The sequence below is a fragment of the Rattus norvegicus genome, chromosome 19, assembly GCF_021556685.1.
Source record: "Rattus norvegicus strain SHRSP/BbbUtx chromosome 19, alternate assembly SHRSP_T2T, whole genome shotgun sequence".
In the NCBI taxonomy this organism is placed as follows: Eukaryota; Metazoa; Chordata; class Mammalia; order Rodentia; family Muridae; genus Rattus; species Rattus norvegicus.
The window spans coordinates 36826164-36845829 of record NC_141552.1 but is presented as its reverse complement, the minus strand read 5'-3'; the positions used below and the strand labels follow the sequence as shown (position 1 = coordinate 36845829).

The window sequence follows — 19666 nt, the reverse complement described above, 5'->3', positions numbered from 1 at the left end:
CTGGCTTAATTAAGTTATACCATGAACAGGTTTGCTAGAATAGCTCCAAGTTTCATCCCCTTCTACTGTGCATTTTGATGTCTTTGAGATCAGAACACATATCACTTTGTAATGGCAATACTTTACCTATAACTGTCATCTGATCTAGTTCTGTTTCACAATACCTTTGTTTTTCCTCTATCCTCAGAATAAGCTTGCTGTGCTCATCATCACAGTCATCTAGATATTCTGAATATTGTTCTCTGTTCCGTATCATTGACTTTTGTGTTGTCGTTTGTCTCATGTTATCCATCTCTATCTTTGTGCTTAAATAAGAAAAGTAAGGCATGTCTAGAGTGGTGAGTTTCATAAGATTTGATTTGTCTGAGGAAGCTGTTATTCTCTTACTTATGAAGGACAGCCTTATCCAACATTGTACTCCTGAGACAAAAGTGACCAGTGTTCCAAGTTTGCATGTATTTGCATTTAGGAATCCTCTCTTTCAAATATCTTGGAAGTGCCTCACATTTCTCTGAATAGGTGGGAAAAAACACCAAGTATGCTTAAAACAGATCTGAACGGAGGACACCCAGCAAGGTACAGATTTTGAAATCAATGAACATTAGAAGGTTGTCAATGATTAATCAGTGTGCTTACTGGGTGCAGTGTGTTCATAAATCCTTTCCCTCACATGAGCATCACTATTTCCTTCCGCTAACTGCACAGTGCTAAGCACATCAAGAAGCTTTTGGTGAATTGTTTCTCTGTTTGCACTGATGCTCAGAGGTCTCCTGCCTTATCAAGGCCTTGATACCATCCAAGTTTGTGTCTGGCAATTTGAATGGTATGTGAATGTGTGTCTTCTTAGATGCTGGAGCCCCCACATACATGAGTTTCAATATCGTCCAAGCTTCTCATCAAAAATAAAACCAAATACAATGGTAGGAGACCATGGAGATGAAATCTATTCTGTCTTTGGTGCTCCAATTTTAAGAGGTAATGGTGTATTACTGCCTTTGAGCTTGCAACTAGGAGCTGCGGGTGCCAAGGCTTCTGTGGCCTTGAACAAATTTCTCCTCCTCTCTTGATGTTCATTTCTCAACTCAGTGGGACAGGGATGAGCTCAACTCTCAGGTTTCCAGATTTTCTCCCACTCCAGCATACACAAGGAAAGGTACATACTCCTGGGCAGCCAGCAATACTCTATATCAAAATCCTGATCAGTAATGCACCAAAAGAAATGGGTCACCCGAGTGTCCCATTTGAAAACAAGAATGCCACTGATGCTTAATTTCCCATTCATAATGTGAATGAGGATGAGGTCAAGCTGTTTCTGACTCATGTCAGATGTCATGTGCATCAATCTGCCTGTAGGCATATCTGTCTACATGCTCTTTTAACTATATTGTAATTAATAATATAACATTTAAAGAAAACCTTTCAGAATGTCTTCAATACCTCAACTTTCAGTTGCTATAATTCATGACTGTGATCCACCTTATATCTAATTGTAGGTTATGTAGAATAAGAAAAGATACAAGGCCCAGCAATCCCATTGACCTTGTGATCCACAGAATTCTTCATCTGTGGCATTTCCATGTCAAGTAGACTAGAATTGTACATGGATGATCACAACAGAATGTACTGCATGCCTGCTCTGTGGTAGATCAGTTATTCTCAAACAGAAAGTATACACCAGCTAAGCACAATCCTCTAGCAATGAAAATTTCGATTCTACAGCTTTGGTGTAAAAGTCCAAACTCCACTCTTTAAATAAGCCCTTGAGTAATACTGTGCTCATTAGCTCACGAACCATGAACTGAATCAAAAAGATTATTCTTATTCCTTACAGGTGGTACCTCAGAAGAAGAGATCAATCTCAGCAAGATGATGATGAAATTCTGGGCAAACTTTGCTAGGAATAGGTGAGTCTGGTGACCCAGATAGAGCCAAGTTGATGAGTGAGATGAGACAATAGGGTATCCTTAAGTAAGAGGTGACTGAAAATTTAAGTGATTGGCTCCAACCCCATGACCCAGGGCTCTGACAATGGACCACCTTCTTCTTCTTCTTCTTCTTCTTCTTCTTCTTCTTCTTCTTCTTCTTCTTCTTCTTCTTCTTCTTCTTCTTCTTCTTCCTTCTTCTGCTTCTCCTTCTGCTTCTGCTTCTCCTCCTCCTCCTCCTTTTTCTACTTTTCTTTTTGTACTGCAGAGGTCATTAGAAGACATAAACCAGAGAGCCCTATAAATACCACAGGAATGTATGGAACATATAACAGCTTTAAGGAATTCCAATTGATTCTGTTCCCAGGAATCCCAATGGAGAGGGGATGCCCCATTGGCCAAAGTATGACCAAAAGGAAGGTTATCTTCAGATTGGAGCCACCACCCAACAAGCCCAGAAGCTAAAAGAAAAAGAAGTGGCTTTCTGGTCTGAGCTTCTGGCTATGAAGCCACTGCAGACAGAACACACTGAGCTATGAATGGGAGGTTCTGGCAGCCTCAACCTCAGGGGAGTTCAAATGAGACTACATCACATGGAAGATGGTTGTGGCCAAAGCTTTGAGGAGACTGCAGAACTGTGTGGTGGGAGAGGGCAGAGGCCAGGGAGAGGATATTTGCACATGTGGACTCAATTTGAAAAATAAATTTTGACCCGCGGATCCCGGCCCGCAGCAGCTCTCTGCTCCCAAACCCCGTGAGAGAGAGACCCAACCGCCTGGTCAGGTGGGCACTCCTGAGGCTGCAGAGCGGAAGAGACCACCAACACTGCTCACCCCTGCCCACATCCCTGGCCCAAGAGGAAACTGTTAAGGCCTCTGGGCTCCCGTGGTGGAGGGCCCAGGAGCGGCAGGACCCCTGCCTGAGACACTGCCGGAACCTGAAGGAAACAGACTGGATAAACAGTTCTCTGCACCCAAATCCCATGGGAGGGAGAGCTAAACTTTCAGAGAGGCAGACAAGACTGGAAAACCAGAAGAGACTGCTCTCTGCACACACATCTCGGACGCCAGAGGAAAAAGCAAAAGACCATCTGGAACCCTGGTGCACTGAAGCTCCCGGAAGGGGCGGCACAGGTCTTCCTGGTTGCTGCCGCTGCAGAGAGCCCGTGGGCAGCACCCCACGAGCAAACTTGAGCCTCGGGACCACAGGTAAGACCAAATTTTCTGCTGCAAGAAAGCTGCCTGGTGAACTCAAGACACAGGCCCACAGGAACAGCTGAAGACCTGTAGAGAGGGAAAACTACACGCCCGAAAGCAGAACACTCTGTCCCCATAACTGACTGAAAGAGAGGAAAACAGGTCTACAGCACTCCTGACACACAGGCTTATAGGACAGTCTAGCCACTGTCAGAAATAGCAGAACAAAGTAACACTAGAGATAATCTGATGGTGAGAGGCAAGCGCAGGAACCCAAGCAACAGAAACCAAGACTACATGGCACCATCGGAGCCCAATTCTCCCATCAAAACAAACATGGAATATCTAAACACACCAGAAAAGCAAGATCTAGTTCCAAAATCATTTTTGATCATGATGCTGGAGGACTTCAAGAAAGACGTGAAGAACTCCCTTAGAGAACAAGTAGAAGCCTACAAAGAGGAATCGCAAAAATGCCTGAAAGAATTCCAGGAAAACATAAATAAACAAGTAGAAGCCCATAGAGAGGAGACACAAAAATCCCTGAAAGAATTCCAGGAAAACATAAATAAACAAGTAGAAGCCCATAGAGAGGAGACACAAAAATCCCTGAAAGAATTCCAGGAAAACACAATCAAACAGTTGAAGGAATTAAAAATGGAAATAGAAGCAATCAAGAAAGAACACATGGAAACAACCCTGGATATAGAAAACCAAAAGAAGAGACAAGGAGCTGTAGATACAAGCTTCACCAACAGAATGCAAGAGATGGAAGAGAGAATCTCAGGAGCAGAAGATTCCATAGAAATCATTGACTCAACTGTCAAAGATAATGTAAAGCAGAAAAAGCTACTGGTCCAAAACATACAGGAAATCCAGGACTCAACGAGAAGATTAAACCTAAGGATAATAGGTATAGAAGAGAGTGAAGACTCCCAGCTCAAAGGACCAGTAAATATCTTCAACAAAATCATAGAAGAAAACTTCCCTAACCTAAAAAAAGAGATACCCATAGACATACAAGAAGCCTATAGAACTCCAAATAGATTGGACCAGAAAAGAAACACCTCCCGTCACATAATTGTCAAAACACCAACCGCACAAAATAAAGAAAGAATATTAAAAGCAGTAAGGGAAAAAGGTCAAGTAACATATAAAGGCAGACCTATCAGAATCACACCAGACTTCTCGCCAGAAACTATGAAGGCCAGAAGATCCTGGACTGATGTCATACAGACCCTAAGAGAACACAAATGCCAGAACAGGTTACTGTATCCAGCAAAACTCTCAATTAACATTGATGGAGAAACCAAGATATTCATGACAAAACCAAATTTACACAATATCTTTCTACCAATCCAGCACTACAAAGGATAATAAATGGTAAAGCCCAACATAAGGAGGCAAGCTATACCCTAGAAGAAGAAAGAAACTAAACGTCTTGGCAACAAAACAAAGAGAATGAAAGCAAACAAACATAACCTCACATCCAAATATGAATATAACGGGAAGCAATAATCACTATTTCTTAATATCTCTCAATATCAATGGCCTCAACTCCCCAATAAAAAGACATAGATTAACAAACTGGATACGCAACGAGGACCCTGCATTCTGCTGCCTACAGGAAACACACCTCAGAGACAAAGACAGACACTACCTCAGAGTGAAAGGCTGGAAAACAACTTTCCAAGCAAATGGTCAGAAGAAGCAAGCCAGAGTAGCCATTCTAATATCAAATAAAGTCAATTTTCAATTAAAAGTCATCAAAAAAGATAAGCAAGGACACTTCATATTCATCAAAGGAAAAATCCACCAAGATGAACTCTCAATCCTAAATATCTATGCCCCAAATACAAGGGCACCTACATACGTAAAAGAAACCTTACTAAAGCTCAAAACACACATTGCACCTCACACAATAATAGTGGGAGATTTCAACACCCCACTCTCATCAATGGACAGATCATGGAAACAGAAATTAAACAGTGATGTCGACAGACTAAGAGAAGTCATGAGCCAAATGGACTTAACGGATATTTATAGAACATTCTATCCTAAAGCAAAAGGATATACCTTCTTCTCAGCTCCTCATGGTACTTTCTCCAAAATTGACCATATAATTGGTCAAAAAACGGGCCTCAACAGGTACAGAAAGATAGAAATAATTCCATGCGTGCTATCGGACCACCACGGCCTAAAACTGGTCTTCAATAACAATAAGGGAAGAATGCCCACATATACGTGGAAATTGAACAATGCTCTACTCAATGATAACCTGGTCAAGGAAGAAATAAAGAAAGAAATTAAAAACTTTTTAGAATTTAATGAAAATGAAGGTACAACATACCCAAACTTATGGGACACAATGAAAGCTGTGCTAAGAGGAAAACTCATAGCGCTGAGTGCCTGCAGAAAGAAACAGGAAAGAGCATATGTCAGCAGCTTGACAGCACACCTAAAAGCTCTAGAACAAAAAGAAGCAAATACACCCAGGAGGAGTAGAAAGCAGGAAATAATCAAACTCAGAGGGGAAATCAACAAAGTAGAAACAAAAAGGACCATAGAAAGAATCAACAGAACCAAAAGTTGGTTCTTTGAGAAAATCAACAAGATAGATAAACCCTTAGCCAGACTAACGAGAGGACACAGAGAGTGCGTCCAAATTAACAAAATCAGAAATGAAAAGGGAGACATAACTACAGATTCAGAGGAAATTCAAAAAATCATCAGATCTTACTATAAAAACCTATATTCAACAAAACTTGAAAATCTTCAGGAAATGGACAATTTCCTAGACAGATACCAGGTATCGAAGTTAAATCAGGAACAGATAAACCAGTTAAATAACCCCATAACTCCTAAGGAAATAGAAGCAGTCATTAAAGGTCTCCCAACCAAAAAGAGCCCAGGTCCAGACGGGTTTAGTGCAGAATTCTATCAAACCTTCATAGAAGACCTCATACCAATATTATCCAAACTATTCCACAAAATTGAAACAGATGGAGCCCTACCGAATTCCTTCTACGAAGCCACAATTACTCTTATACCTAAACCACACAAAGACACAACAAAGAAAGAGAACTTCAGACCAATTTCCCTTATGAATATCGACGCAAAAATACTCAATAAAATTCTGGCAAACCGAATTCAAGAGCACATCAAAACAATCATCCACCATGATCAAGTAGGCTTCATCCCAGGCATGCAGGGATGGTTTAATATACGGAAAACCATCAACGTGATCCATTATATAAAGAAACTGAAAGAACAGAACCACATGATCATTTCATTAGATGCTGAGAAAGCATTTGACAAAATTCAACACCCCTTCATGATAAAAGTCCTGGAAAGAATAGGAATTCAAGGCCCATACCTAAACATAGTAAAAGCCATATACAGCAAACCAGTTGCTAACATTAAACTAAATGGAGAGAAACTTGAAGCAATCCCACTAAAATCAGGGACTAGACAAGGCTGCCCACTCTCTCCCTACTTATTCAATATAGTTCTTGAAGTTCTAGCCAGAGCAATCAGACAACAAAAGGAGATCAAGGGGATACAGATCGGAAAAGAAGAGGTCAAAATATCACTATTTGCAGATGACATGATAGTATATTTAAGTGATCCCAAAAGTTCCACCAGAGAACTACTAAAGCTGATAAACAACTTCAGCAAAGTGGCTGGGTATAAAATTAACTCAAATAAATCAGTTGCCTTCCTCTATACAAAAGAGAAACAAGCCGAGAGAGAAATTAGGGAAACGACACCCTTCATAATAGACCCAAATAATATAAAGTACCTCGGTGTGACTTTAACCAAGCAAGTAAAAGATCTGTACAATAAGAACTTCAAGACACTGAGGAAAGAAATTGAAGAAGACCTCAGAAGATGGAAAGATCTCCCATGCTCATGGATTGGCAGGATTAATATAGTAAAAATGGCCATTTTACCAAAGGCAATCCAGAGATTCAATGCAATCCCCATCAAAATACCAATCCAATTCTTCAAAGAGTTAGACAGAACAATTTGCAAATTCATCTGGAATAACAAAAAACCCAGGATAGCTAAAGCTATCCTCAACAATAAAAGGACTTCAGGGGGAATCACTATCCCTGAACTCAAGCAGTATTACAGAGCAATAGTGATAAAAACTGCATGGTATTGGTACAGGGACAGACAGATAGACCAATGGAATAGAAATGAAGATGCAGAAATGAACCCACACACCTATGGTCACTTGATTTTTGACAAAGGAGCCAAAACCATCCAATGGAAAAAAGATAGCATTTTCAGCAAATGGTGCTGGTTCACCTGGAGGGCAACATGTAGAAGAATGCAGATCGATCCATGCTTATCACCCTGTACAAAGCTTAAGTCCAAGTGGATCAAGGACCTCCACATCAAACCAGACACACTCAAACTAATAGAAGAAAAACTAGGGAAACATCTGGAACACATGGGCACTGGAAAAAATTTCCTGAACAAAACACCAATGGCTTATGCTCTAAGATCAAGAATCGACAAATGGGATCTCATAAAACTGCAAAGCTTCTGTAAGGCAAAGGACACTGTGGTTAGGACAAAACGGCAACCAACAGATTGGGAAAAGATCTTTACCAATCCTACAACAGATAGAGGCCTTATATCCAAAATATACAAAGAACTCAAGAAGTTAGACCGCAGGGAAACAAATAACCCTATTAAAAAATGGGGTTCAGAGCTAAACAAAGAATTCACAGCTGAGGAATGCCGAATGGCTGAGAAACACCTAAAGAAATGTTCAACATCTTTAGTCATAAGGGAAATGCAAATCAAAACAACCCTGAGATTTAACCTCACACCAGTGAGAATGGCTAAGATCAAAAACTCAGGTGACAGCAGATGCTGGCGAGGATGTGGAGAAAGAGGAACACTCCTCCATTGTTGGTGGGATTGCAGACTGGTAAAACCATTCTGGAAATCAGTCTGGAGGTTCCTCAGAAAATTGGACATTGAACTGCCTGAGGATCCAGCTATACCTCTCTTGGGCATATACCCAAAAGATGCCTCAACATATAAAAGAGACACGTGCTCCACTATGTTCATCGCAGCCTTATTTATAATAGGCAGAAACTGGAAAGAACCCAGATGCCCTTCAACAGAGGAATGGATACAGAAAATGTGGTACATCTACACAATGGAATATTACTCAGCTATCAAAAACAACGAGTTTATGAAATTCGTAGGCAAATGGTTGGAACTGGAAAATATCATCCTGAGTGAGCTAACCCAATCACAGAAAGACATACATGGTATGCACTCATTGATAAGTGGCTATTAGCCCAAATGCTTGAATTACCCTAGATCCCTAGAACAAACGAAGAAACTCAAGACGGATGATCAAAATGTGAATGCTTCACTCCTTCTTTAAATGAGGAAAAAGAATACCCTTGGCAGGGAAGGGAGAGGCAAAGATTAAAACAGAGACTGAAGGAACACCCATTCAGAGCCTGCCCCACATGTGGCCCATACATATACAGCCACCCAATTAGACAAGATGGATGAAGCAAAGAAGTGCAGACCGACAGGAGCCGGATGTAGATCGCTCCTGAGAGACACAGCCAGAATACAGCAAATACAGAGGCGAATGCCAGCAGCAAACCACTGAACTGAGAATAGGTCCCCCGTTGAAGGAATCAGAGAAAGAACTGGAAGAACTTGAAGGGGCTCGAGACCCCAAAAGTACAACAATGTCAAGCAACCAGAGCTTCCAGGGACTAAGCCGCTACCTAAAGACTATACATGGACTGACCTTGGACTCTGACCCCATAGGTAGCAATGAATATCCTAGTAAGAGCACCAGTGGAAGGGGAAGCCCTGGGTCCTGCTAAGACTGAACCCCCAGTGAACTAGACTATGGGGGGAGGGCGGCAATGGGGGGAGGGTTGGGAGGGGAACACCCATAAGGAAGGTGAGGGGGAGGGGGATGTTTGCCCGGAAACCGGGAAAGGGAATAACACTTGAAATGTATATAAGAAATACTCAAGTTAATAAAAAAAAATAAAAATAAAAAAAGTATTGATGATGACAAGAGTCACTAAAAAAAAAAAAGAATTTTCTTGTTTCCAGGTGGTTGTTATCTTTGTGATGTAGCTGCTAGAAACTTAACTCAGGCCTTCTGGAAGAACGGCAGGCAGTTGGCCACTGAGTGATGCCTGCACCCTTCCCACACCTCTTCTTCTATTCTTCCAAATACTGACCGTGTTCTTTCCTTACCAAATCTTATGTCAATATTCCATGAAATAGTTAATCATTCATCTTAACGTTGTGTGCAAATACTCACACTTTAAAACCTTACAACTCAAAATAATAACCAATTAATATTCTACATTATTCTTCCTCTGAGAGTTTAAAAGGAGTGAGCCAGTGTGTGTTAGTTCCTTGGCTGAATGTCTGCTCAACTTTGAGGAAAGTAATGTTTCTTACAGCTCCCCGAACATCTGTAGCTTCCTCACTGCTCCTGTGCCTCAATTCCACACACAGCACGACATGCCCAGCCTATGTCTGTGACCTACATCTTCTGCTCTACCCATTCCCACTGGATTTTCTTTCTTCCCTTCCTCACATCCCTAAGTTAACCTGCTGTTGCCTTCTTAACCTCAGGGGAAACCCAAGTCTGATCTTGGGTCTTGAATTTCCTTAATGTGAAGATGTGACTTCAACCCAAACAAGGACACTTGGTATGACTTATGGCTCCTCTCCTCCCATTTGTAGTGGGTATCCATCACAGCACCCCAGGACTTTTAGGGTGAGACCTAATATTAAAATAATTAGAAAGGAGAATGAGATCAACCAAGTGAGAAGAGAAGCTGGAGATGTTCATGGCTCCAGGGCTAAAAGAAAAAAGAATTAATGATAAGCTTATAAGCAAAAGAGAGCTAATTATACACCAGAAGCTGTCTATCTTCTGATACTGTGCAGCAGAGTCAACCTGAGTGCAGGTGTTGAATGCAATGTTGTTCTACTAGACTGGCTCCTTTCTAAGAGGTTTCCTCCCATGCACACACCCCCGCCCCCGTTCTATTCCCCAGTAGCCATATCAATCCCCAGCAAGGGCTCTGGTACCAAGAATACTTACAAGAACAGAGACACTGACACCTCCTGCTGACTCTCCAAAGATGGTCACTGAATCCGGGTTCCCTCCAAAGTCTGCAATGTTATGCTGGACCCAGCGTAGTGCAGCCAGCTGGTCCAAGTGAGTCCAGTTCCCCCGGCTGTGTTCATCACCGGTGCTGCAAGGTGACAGGGTGAAACGGGGACAGAGATGTCATGGCAGGGCTCTTAAGCGTCAGATGGCCTGGAGAGGTCTGGTGAGCTTTCAGAATCAGGTTGGCCAACACATCACAGGTACTTGGGGGTGGGGGGACTTTACCTGCCTATAATCCCAACAACATTGCTTTATGTGGGGCTCTACACTCATATTCTAGCAACGGTGTACTGCACTGAGGATCCATAGAATATCAAAATTTGCCCAAATAGAAAACAAGACAGACAAAATCTCTGACTATGCCCAGCTCACAGTGGAGAGAATAATCAAATAGACTAGAATAATCAAGTAGACTAGTATGTCAGCTAGCAGAGAAATACAATGTGGCCAACTAGGGTCTACAGAATGGCATTTCAACTGGGAAATTCCTATTTGAGGCAGCAGCACTGGGAAAGAGAAATAAATGAGCCCATGGGTTTCATCAGTTACTGCAAAGGGGATTTTAGTTAGAAGCATCAGATCCCAGGGCCAAGGGAATAGATGTGTGAATGTAAGACAGATGAGTGCAGATAGAACAGAGACTTGGCAGAATCTTCCATATCATTGGAAGTGGGGACCATTGGGCAGGGACATGATAGGACCCAGTCATTGTCTCACAGATCACTCAGGCCACTGGCTGAAGCAGCTATGATAGTCAAAGTGCAGATTTATAACAACAGGTGCTTGTAGAAACCATTAATGTCAGAGGCATAGGATTTTGTGGTAATAGTGAAAGGTAATAGTGGTTGCACAGTGGTTTCTACTGTGGAAGTCAGTACTGAGCAATGAAAGGGCATGAAGAGATGAGGCTAGGTGCAAGGTGACTGTGCCACTGGGTAAATCACTCTCAAGAAGATCTCTGTAGCGCTCACAGGACCTCGTTCCGTTCTCCAGGAGTGCTTTGTTTAAGAGTATCAAGACCGCCAGCCATCACTCACTTCTCCCTCTCATGATATCTCTTCTTCATGTAAAAATCTAATTTCCATCCTTCTACTACATTACTTGATAGGCATGAGTTCTCACTACAGAAGTCTTCTAACCAATCATTGGACTCTGAGTCTTCCAAACCTTTCAATAGTTCTTTGTTCTTCTATCCAGACAATCTCAGGTATTGTTTTATTCATCGAGCAAAAGGAACCAGGGCAAAGACTAATTAATATGCAGAGAGGAAAAATCTAGTATCTTACCTAAACAATCCCCAAATACCTAGGTGGTATTGAATGGTTACCACCACCACGTTTTCGTGGGCAGAGAGAGCTAGTCCACTATAGGGTGATGCTCTGCCTGTTATAAGTCCACCTCCATGGATCCACACCATCACCTGGACAACAATAAAGCCACATGGGCAGTAGACTGAAGATTTGGGACCACTGCTGAGTTCATATGAATTGGTTGTCTGTATGTAGGCTGTGCTTTGAGGTCATTACCCAAATCACATCAGTTCCCAGAAAGGTTACAAACAGCTGACTCTTTTTGTTTTCAACTCTCAAAGGGTCGAGGATGTCATGGCCACTCAGTAACCCCACCCTTTCTTCTCATATCTCCCATCCTCCTAAGACACAGAACTGAGATTATCATGGGACCCATAAAGGCCTGCGATCACATCACTTCACAACAAGAACTGCAGGCAACTGCACATAAACAAGAGACAGACTTTGTATTTCAGCTTAGTCTTATCCCATTTATCTCCTCAGTGATGAATTAAATTCTCTATGGTAAGGGATTGCCTGGGGAGACACTCCACCGCCCTGATGGCATCCCTCTCTAGTGAGCCTCTCCTCAAGCCTGAGTCTTCCCACTATGCTACTTCCAGTTCACATCCACTTCACTCGTTCGCTCCATTCAAGATGGTCTTTGGTCATTTGGCTCGCACTATCTCAGAATGTACAGTGTGTCAGGCTCTCCAATGAAACTTGAGGAGAAGAAGGGATGTAATAATTTACAATCCATGTTCTTTGATTTAAATAGCATGAAGATCAGGAAAGAAATGGGGGTGTGTAAAATAATATTGTGATAATACAATTAATCTGAGGGAAAATGTTGGGGGTATGATGAACTAAGAATTGATCTATGCACTATATATAATAATCTTCCCACATGGTAAGGAATGATATTTTCATGAGCGACAGATAAGAAATGGAGGGGAAACTTCCTGCTGAGAAAGTATAGCCAGTGAGAGAACAACTCAGGGCTTGATCCTGATGCTAGTTCCCATCAACCAGATGCTGAGCTGACCAACACCTCCAGTCCATGACCAGGGTGCAGTGAGACAGACAGCTCTTGCGTCACAAGGCAGACCCTCCTGCAGGTCTGACTAGTGAGTCAGCCTGACTGTTAGCTCTCAGGCAAAACTGTGATCCAGCCTGATACTCGCTGAGCTTTTATATGGCAATTCCCATGTGAGGAAACATGCCGAGAGGTTAAGAAAAGGCTCTGCTCTCTCATCTTTTTGAAGGTAGATCCAGGTTTAATACTCAGAACTTGTGGGCTCTAGTGCATGTGTTTAAAGCTAGAGTGTCACCTGTTACCATGATCTCAAGATCCCTTTGCATCTCTGCAGCCTCCGAGAGATGAATCATGGATATTTAAGAGTGAAGGCTGAGTCTGAGGGTAATGGGTAATAGTGTCTTGAAGAGCTTATGATGTATCTTTGTAGACCCATCTTGAAAGCATGGCTCTGTGGGAACGGATTAAATGATTTTTTTCTCTGACCCCAAGTTTGACTCTTTAAGTACCCGAACCTCTGGTCCAGGTATGGGGAGTAAAGCTTCCAAAGGTCTTGTTACCTGGCCTGCTAAAGTTCTACTCTCTTCCTATTTCAACAATCACTGTTGGCTTCCTGATAAAGGGTCTCAATGGTACAATGTTGAGTGGTGCTGAAAACAATCATGGAGAATCAGGAACAGACACAAGTTTTCCTTTTGCAGGAAGCCATCTTAGACTCAGAGCAGTCTCAGGTATCTGTTGTTATTTAGTCTACAAATGAGGGACTGGATGCACAGAGAGAATTGGCAGCTGCCCAGAGGACACATAGCCAGGAAGATCCACAGTAGGTAGTACTTAAACTTACAAGTCCATTATAAGCAACATTCTAGGTTCCTTTCCAATGAGAAGGCCAGATAAGTCTGCCTTCTGGGATGCTCGCTTTTTATGTGACTTAAAGAGTGGGTGTCAACAAGGTCCCCCCCCACACCATGTCCTTGTCTCCCTGTGAATTCTGAACATAGAAAACACCAAATCTTAGCATACATATCATCAACTTTGTCCACCATTTCTGGGTCTCACACAGAGGGCTTCTGGGAAGTCTATTGGGTGTTGACATGTTACAAATCCAAGATTACCTTCTCTAGAAAACTCTTTCCCAAACTTGTCATCTATACCTGGCAGCCTGTCCTTCTCCTGTACTGTGTTTTCATGTGAACTGCTGAATCATTTGGTCATCAGACTGTGCCAAAAGCAGCCAGACATGGAAACGAGCCACAGTGAAATCCTGGCGTGCTGCCTGCAGGCAGGGCAGCTTTTGAGATTGTCCCAGCATCCTCCCTTCTCCTTCCCTTCCATGGAAGAGTGAAAGTTTTCATCTGACAATGAAGCTGTCATGGGTGACTTGTCAATAAAGCTATCTGCCCACCCTGCAGGCCCAGTCTAAGAGTACCCACATGAAAATCAGGAGACCTGAGTTTCCCCTTCCTTGTGCTTTTTTATTTTTCCCCCATCAGAACCTTAGTTTCTCCATCTATATCATGTTGGGTTTTCCCCTACGATTCCTCCCACTTGTAACTTCATTGGAAATCATGACTTAACTGTCATGGGGATAGGATTCTCATAGGTAAGATTAGGTGTTCTTTCTGCGAAGAACTTGGGAAATTACACGTGAGCTGAATAGTGCTCTCTACAAAAGTCTGGAAAAAACCTCAAGTGAAAATTGGAAGGAAGCTGTGGTCTCTTAATCACTCCTGACTAATGTGCTCCTGACCCCTGCTGCCTTTATCACCTAGTTCACAGAGGATCTGGATGCTCAAATGTAAAAGTCTGGACCAATGGTCACTGCACTTACGGGCAATCGGCTGTTTTTTGTCAGCAGGACTGTAAATATTCAGGTAGAGAAAACTTCTTCGGAAAACTCGAGAGGTATACTCTCTTTTCCGGTGCTCAACATATCTGCGAGTAACTTTGCCACAACTCCATCTTGGGAGCACCTGGGAGGAGAAAGAACATCTGAGATTTCACCAGACGAAGCATGCTGGCTGGGCCTGATTGTACACTGAGAGATCTGAACTGATAAAAATAGTTTCTATTACTTTCCCAGAGTCATTGTCATGGGTGATAGGTGGTAACCATCTCTGGGGGAAACACTTGATACCTCTTCTCTTCTTGGAGTTTTTTTGGGATGTCTTGGACCAAGGAGAAAGATGATTGTATTGTATGGTGACCTTCCCTAGAAGATGTCACCTCCTGCAGTGCCTGGACAGGGCTTTGTCCTTCTGAGATTTGAATAGTGGTCTGTAGTTGACTATGCTCCTCCAACAGGTAAACATGTTATATAGTTCTCAGAAGACATTCACTAACTAAGACAGTTAGCTACAATGATAGGCAGTCTGTTGTAGGTTGAGGTAGGGGAGGACATTGCTGAGGAGAAGCTCAGAAAATCTAAAGTCTAGCCTTGTCTCAGACATCATATGCTGGGTGGTCTGAATTCCTTTCCTGCTCTGGCCCCAAGATAAGGTCCAACATCTTCCTGTTTCAGCAGTCACTATTGACTCCTTGATAAAGGCTTCTAAAGATTCAATGTAGCATGGCAGTGAGAGCATGGTTCTCCTTGTATATGAAGTCATGTAAGGGTCAGTTCAACTTCAGGCATGTTTTATTATTTTTGTTTTACAGATGAGGAATTGGAGGCACAGAGGGGTTTGACAGCTGGCCCAAGGTTACAGAGCCGGGAAGATTTTGTTAGGTAGTGGTTATACTTCAAGCAGATTTTAAGCAACATTCCAGGTCTCTTTGTAAAGAGAAGGCTGCAATCAGCATCCCTGGTGTGTAGAAGTGATGCTGTGTAGGGCCAGCCTGGCACAGACCACATCAAACTCTTTGCCTAAATCTCTGCCCTGGGTCATTTTCCCCACATCACTGAGAGCACCGCATGAAATTCATAAAAACATAAATTCACATGTCAAAGGTGGGTAGAAAAATTTAGGTTCACTAATGTTTTTAAAAACTGAACTATAGAAACCAAGGTCCTATTCATCATTGTTAAGGTCTCAATTTGTTTATCCAGCGCACACAGGAAAAATTCATCAAGTAAGCCAAGGCAAGGGTCAAAGCCCAGGGATGGAAGTTTTTATGTTTCCATGGGACAATTGGGCAGAGTTCGGTTGTTTATAGAGACAAAGGTACCCAAATTTCATATTTTTGAATCAGCAATGTTACCTTTGAAAATTTATCCCAAATCATTTATGGTTGTATGTAATGAATCCATCAGAATTTTGTTTATAGTCAAGAAAACCAAATTACTTCAGTCAATCCAAATAGAAGATTGGGTAAATAAATAATACCTTAGGACCCAATTATGCACAGTTAATAAATACTAAGATTATATGTATATGCACATATTTGTAGATATAGTCTTACTATTTATTATTTATTATATTAATTATTATATACAATTGCTATTATATTAAATATTATAATATAAAATATATATTGTCATACCATATATATATACCATATATATGCATAATATGTATATTATATATATGATGTGAAAGGATGCCGATGCATATGAATGTGCCAGGCTGCCACCCACATTTTGTATTTATGATCTCTGTTTAATGGAGGATTTACACAGAAGAAGGCCCTGAAAACATGATCTTAATTATTAATAGCAGTTCTCTCTGAGCTGTTGAATTGCATACGATTTTAACTCTCTTTCACTGTGTGTGTGTGTGTGTGCATGTGTGTGTATGTGTGTTTAACTTTTGGAGATAGTAGTGTCTCGCTTTGCAAGCATAATATAAACACAGCACATAACAGATACTATTTGTAGGTGAAAGGCATGGAATGGTAAGAAGACAGCCAGGAACAGAATTCTGGGAAACTCCTAGAGGAACCTTGGGGAGGACACAAATGTTGTCTGATCTGATATTTGTAGGTGTTTGAGGTTCTCTGAGGTGGTCTTGAGGCCATCTGGAATTCTTGGCTTGTTCACTCAGTTGCCAAGGGTGATGTAACACGCCCTTGAAAATTGCTTGTGAATAGATAGCTCGGTAGATCTGGGTGTGAGAACTTGCAGTCATCTCTACTATTCTCTTCACCCATAAATTCACACCCACCAGACTCCTAAGCAACACTAAGGTTAAAATCACAATGACACAGCATCTGTCTTCTCAGCTCCCTCACCTGATCAATTTCTATTTTCTAAAGCATTTACAATATTCTAGTAAATAATAGACGTGGTATGCTAATCCGCAGATTTCTTATTTTCTCTTTCCATCCAACAGGATAAAAGATTCATCAAATATAGATTTGTTTGCGTTACTGGTTTCTGAAAACCTAGAACATCACTGGTTCACTACAGGTGCTGAATAAGTTTGTGCTAAATAAAGGGTTTGGAAAACTACGAAAATACTTAGTAACTAGCGCATCTCTAAGGACCCATGATGTTCTTAGGGATGCCAGGGATTGCTGTTAATATAGCTAGTCAGAGGATTGCCTAGTCTCCCTCAGGCATCACTGTGGAATAGGTACACCTATCTCACACACAACCTTTGGATCTGCTGCTGTGTACTGTAACGCTAAGTACTGGCTCTGGTTGCCTCAGGGAAGAGCAAAATCTCAGGTACACCAAGTGATGCTATGGAACTTTGTCCCCCATGTTATCCTTGGTTGGTCAATAAAGATGCCTTCAGCCTATAGCTGGGAAGAGGAGAGGTAGGCAACGTTTCAGCTCCTGGGCTTGGGGTCTGAGACAGGACCACGGGAGGGAGGAGAGAAGGGAAAGAGAGGATAAGACACAACTGGATAGGTGAATCATAAAAATGTGGCCATGAGTGCTGGCCAATTGGTGTAAGAGAGGCCCAGGAGGAACATGGCAAATTATATCTCAGGGTTATTGATACGGAGGTAGACAAAATAGCTTAGAGATTAGATATCTACCTAGTTTTAGTGCTTTAAAATCTTACTATGAATGTAAAGGTTGTATGTCTTTTATCTGGGAACTAAGTGTTCTAAGGCATTGTAGAAACCCCCAACTAACACTACTTATTTACCACAACACATACCCACGGAAACAGTCCCCACCCCAGTGGCTCACATTGGCGGGTAGGAGGTGGTGTTCTTCATGAAGCTCCAGGGCTCTGCAGGCTCTGGTGGAGCAAACCTCAGAGATCCAAGAGGAGGCTTGGCAAAAGGGACTCCCAGGAAGATGGCCACAGGCTGTGTAAATCCTTCTAAGCTGACATACTTCCCCAGGACTTTGCCTTTCGTGGTGTCCACCACTGGTGGTGAGGATGGGTGTCCTGATGCTCAAGAAAACATAAGGACACATTAGAGGGGAAAGATACAACCTGGATTCCTGGTTGGTTTGGTCATTTTTAGGCTTGTGTCATTAATAGTCACCTGAATCTTCTAAGGTCTCATTTCCTTCTGACATTAAAGAGAGGGCCAACTAAACAGTAATCTGTTTGGAGGTATAAAAGTAGCCAGCCAGTATAAGGGTTATTGTCCTGGTTTGTACCTTCCCTGAATATATTTCACCTACTTCATAGAGGGTACATTTCCAAATATGCAACCAAATGTTTGTAATCCAGAAGAACTTACCCCAAATTGGGCAAGCAGCAAGAGAAGCCCAGACCAGAACACAGAGCCACATAGCGGAAGAATAAGAGCTCTTGGAGACAGGGAGGTGTCTACTGCTCAAATAGAAAGGCTTGTACCTGCCTCTTTGTTGTGGACCCACCTCTAGACCAATTAGCATAATTACATAAAACTCTCCCTCCTTCAAAGAGCTCCCCAGTGTTTGTTAGGACTTCCAAGTCACACCCACTAAGAGTTTACTCTTCTTTATCTTTAAAGACACTACCCACTCCGTGATACCCAGCCAACCTCTTACGCAAACTTTTCTAATCGAAATTCTCAGTGCACCTTGAACTTCCCAAGACAGGTCAGCAAGCAGATGCTTGCAGTCAGGACGAAGCTTTGGTTTAGGATTCTTACCACAAGTCAGACAGTTAAGAGCATTTCACATCCCCAGTGTTGCTTGGCCGGGAACTTTGCACACTTCCCAGCTTCCATGGACTGCCATTTCCTAGAAGTCAGGCTCTCAAGATCAGAAGTTTTCTAAACTCAATCTTCAGCCAACACTTTTTTCTGATGCCAACAATTCCTGCCAGGTAGCCTCTGTGTTAATGATCTCACTGCTTTCGGAGCAGGGATGTTTAGACAGAATGTTTGTATTGGTTACTTCTGGTTGCTGTGATGAAACATGAAGAACAAAGGCAACATCAGGAAGAGAGAGTGAGGGGTTGGGGATTTAGCTCAGCGGTAGAGCGCAGAGGGACCAGAGCCCATGATGGATGGCAGAACAGAAGCATGCTAACACATGGCAAGCAGGATGGTTGGGACGGAAGGCAGAGCTCATTATACTTAAATGTCAGCTTGCAGTAGAGAGTGAACTTGAAAGATGCGGCTTTAAATCCTTTTGAGTTTCCTCTACAAAGGCTACATCTCATAAATATCCCCAAACAGCACCACCTACTGGGGATCGGGGTGTTTGAATGCTTGAGACTATGGGAACAATTCTCACTCAAACACTACTTTGTTCTTATGGCAAAAAAACTACATTAACCACAATCCTTTGTCTAATCATCCACACATTTATCTATCTATGAATTCTTTCTTTCTCCGAGATTTTATTTTTTTTGTGCATTTTCCTGCATATCTATCTATCTCTCTATCTCCCTATCTCTCTATATCTATCTATCTATCTATCTATCTATCTATCTATCTATCTATCTATCTATCTCTCCATGGTGGCAAGAAAAGAGAGGGCTTCAGGACATCTGGGAATAGAGTTGTAGATTGTGAACCAAATATGGGTCCTGGAAATTGAACATTGGTCCTCTAGAAAAGCAGCCATTGAGGCACATCTACAGCCCTTATCTATGAATTATTTAAAATGTCCAAAATGTTCGGCATTAAGGCCATTGGAATGTACCTAAATGGAGCAAAATAAAAGAAAAAAAAAGAACAAACACTGATTTTTG

The 19666-nt window shown here is 42.0% G+C and overlaps 2 protein-coding genes across 2 annotated transcripts in view; one reads left to right on the top strand and one right to left on the bottom strand.

Moving 5' to 3' along the window:
- Positions 1-19666, top strand: part of LOC134483626 (carboxylesterase 1C-like) — a 117562-nt gene that overhangs the window by 22199 nt on the left and 75697 nt on the right.
- On the bottom strand, positions 14493-18322 carry LOC120098583 (uncharacterized). Its single transcript, XM_087596636.1, has 3 exons — positions 18222-18322; positions 17716-17920; positions 14493-14605 (listed from the first exon to the last, which is right to left on the bottom strand). The coding sequence occupies exons 1-3, from the start codon at positions 18271-18273 to the stop codon at positions 14503-14505; spliced, it is 360 nt and encodes a 119-aa protein (XP_087452762.1). The 5' UTR covers positions 18274-18322; the 3' UTR covers positions 14493-14502.

What these genes read in the sequence shown, in the direction of transcription:
- LOC120098583 (XM_087596636.1), bottom strand. Translation starts at nt 18,273, where the DNA reads ATGTGGCTCTGTGTTCTGGTCTGGGCTTCTCTTGCTGCTTGCCCAATT. An exon ending in TGCTGCTTGCCCAATTTGGG is followed by an intron (nt 17,921 to 18,221) that starts GTAAGTTCTTCT and finishes CTTGAGCATCAG; the next exon opens with GACACCCATCCTCACCACCA. An exon ending in ACCACCTCCTACCCGCCAAT is followed by an intron (nt 14,606 to 17,715) that starts GTGAGCCACTGG and finishes TTCTCCTCCCAG; the next exon opens with GTGCTCCCAAGATGGAGTTG.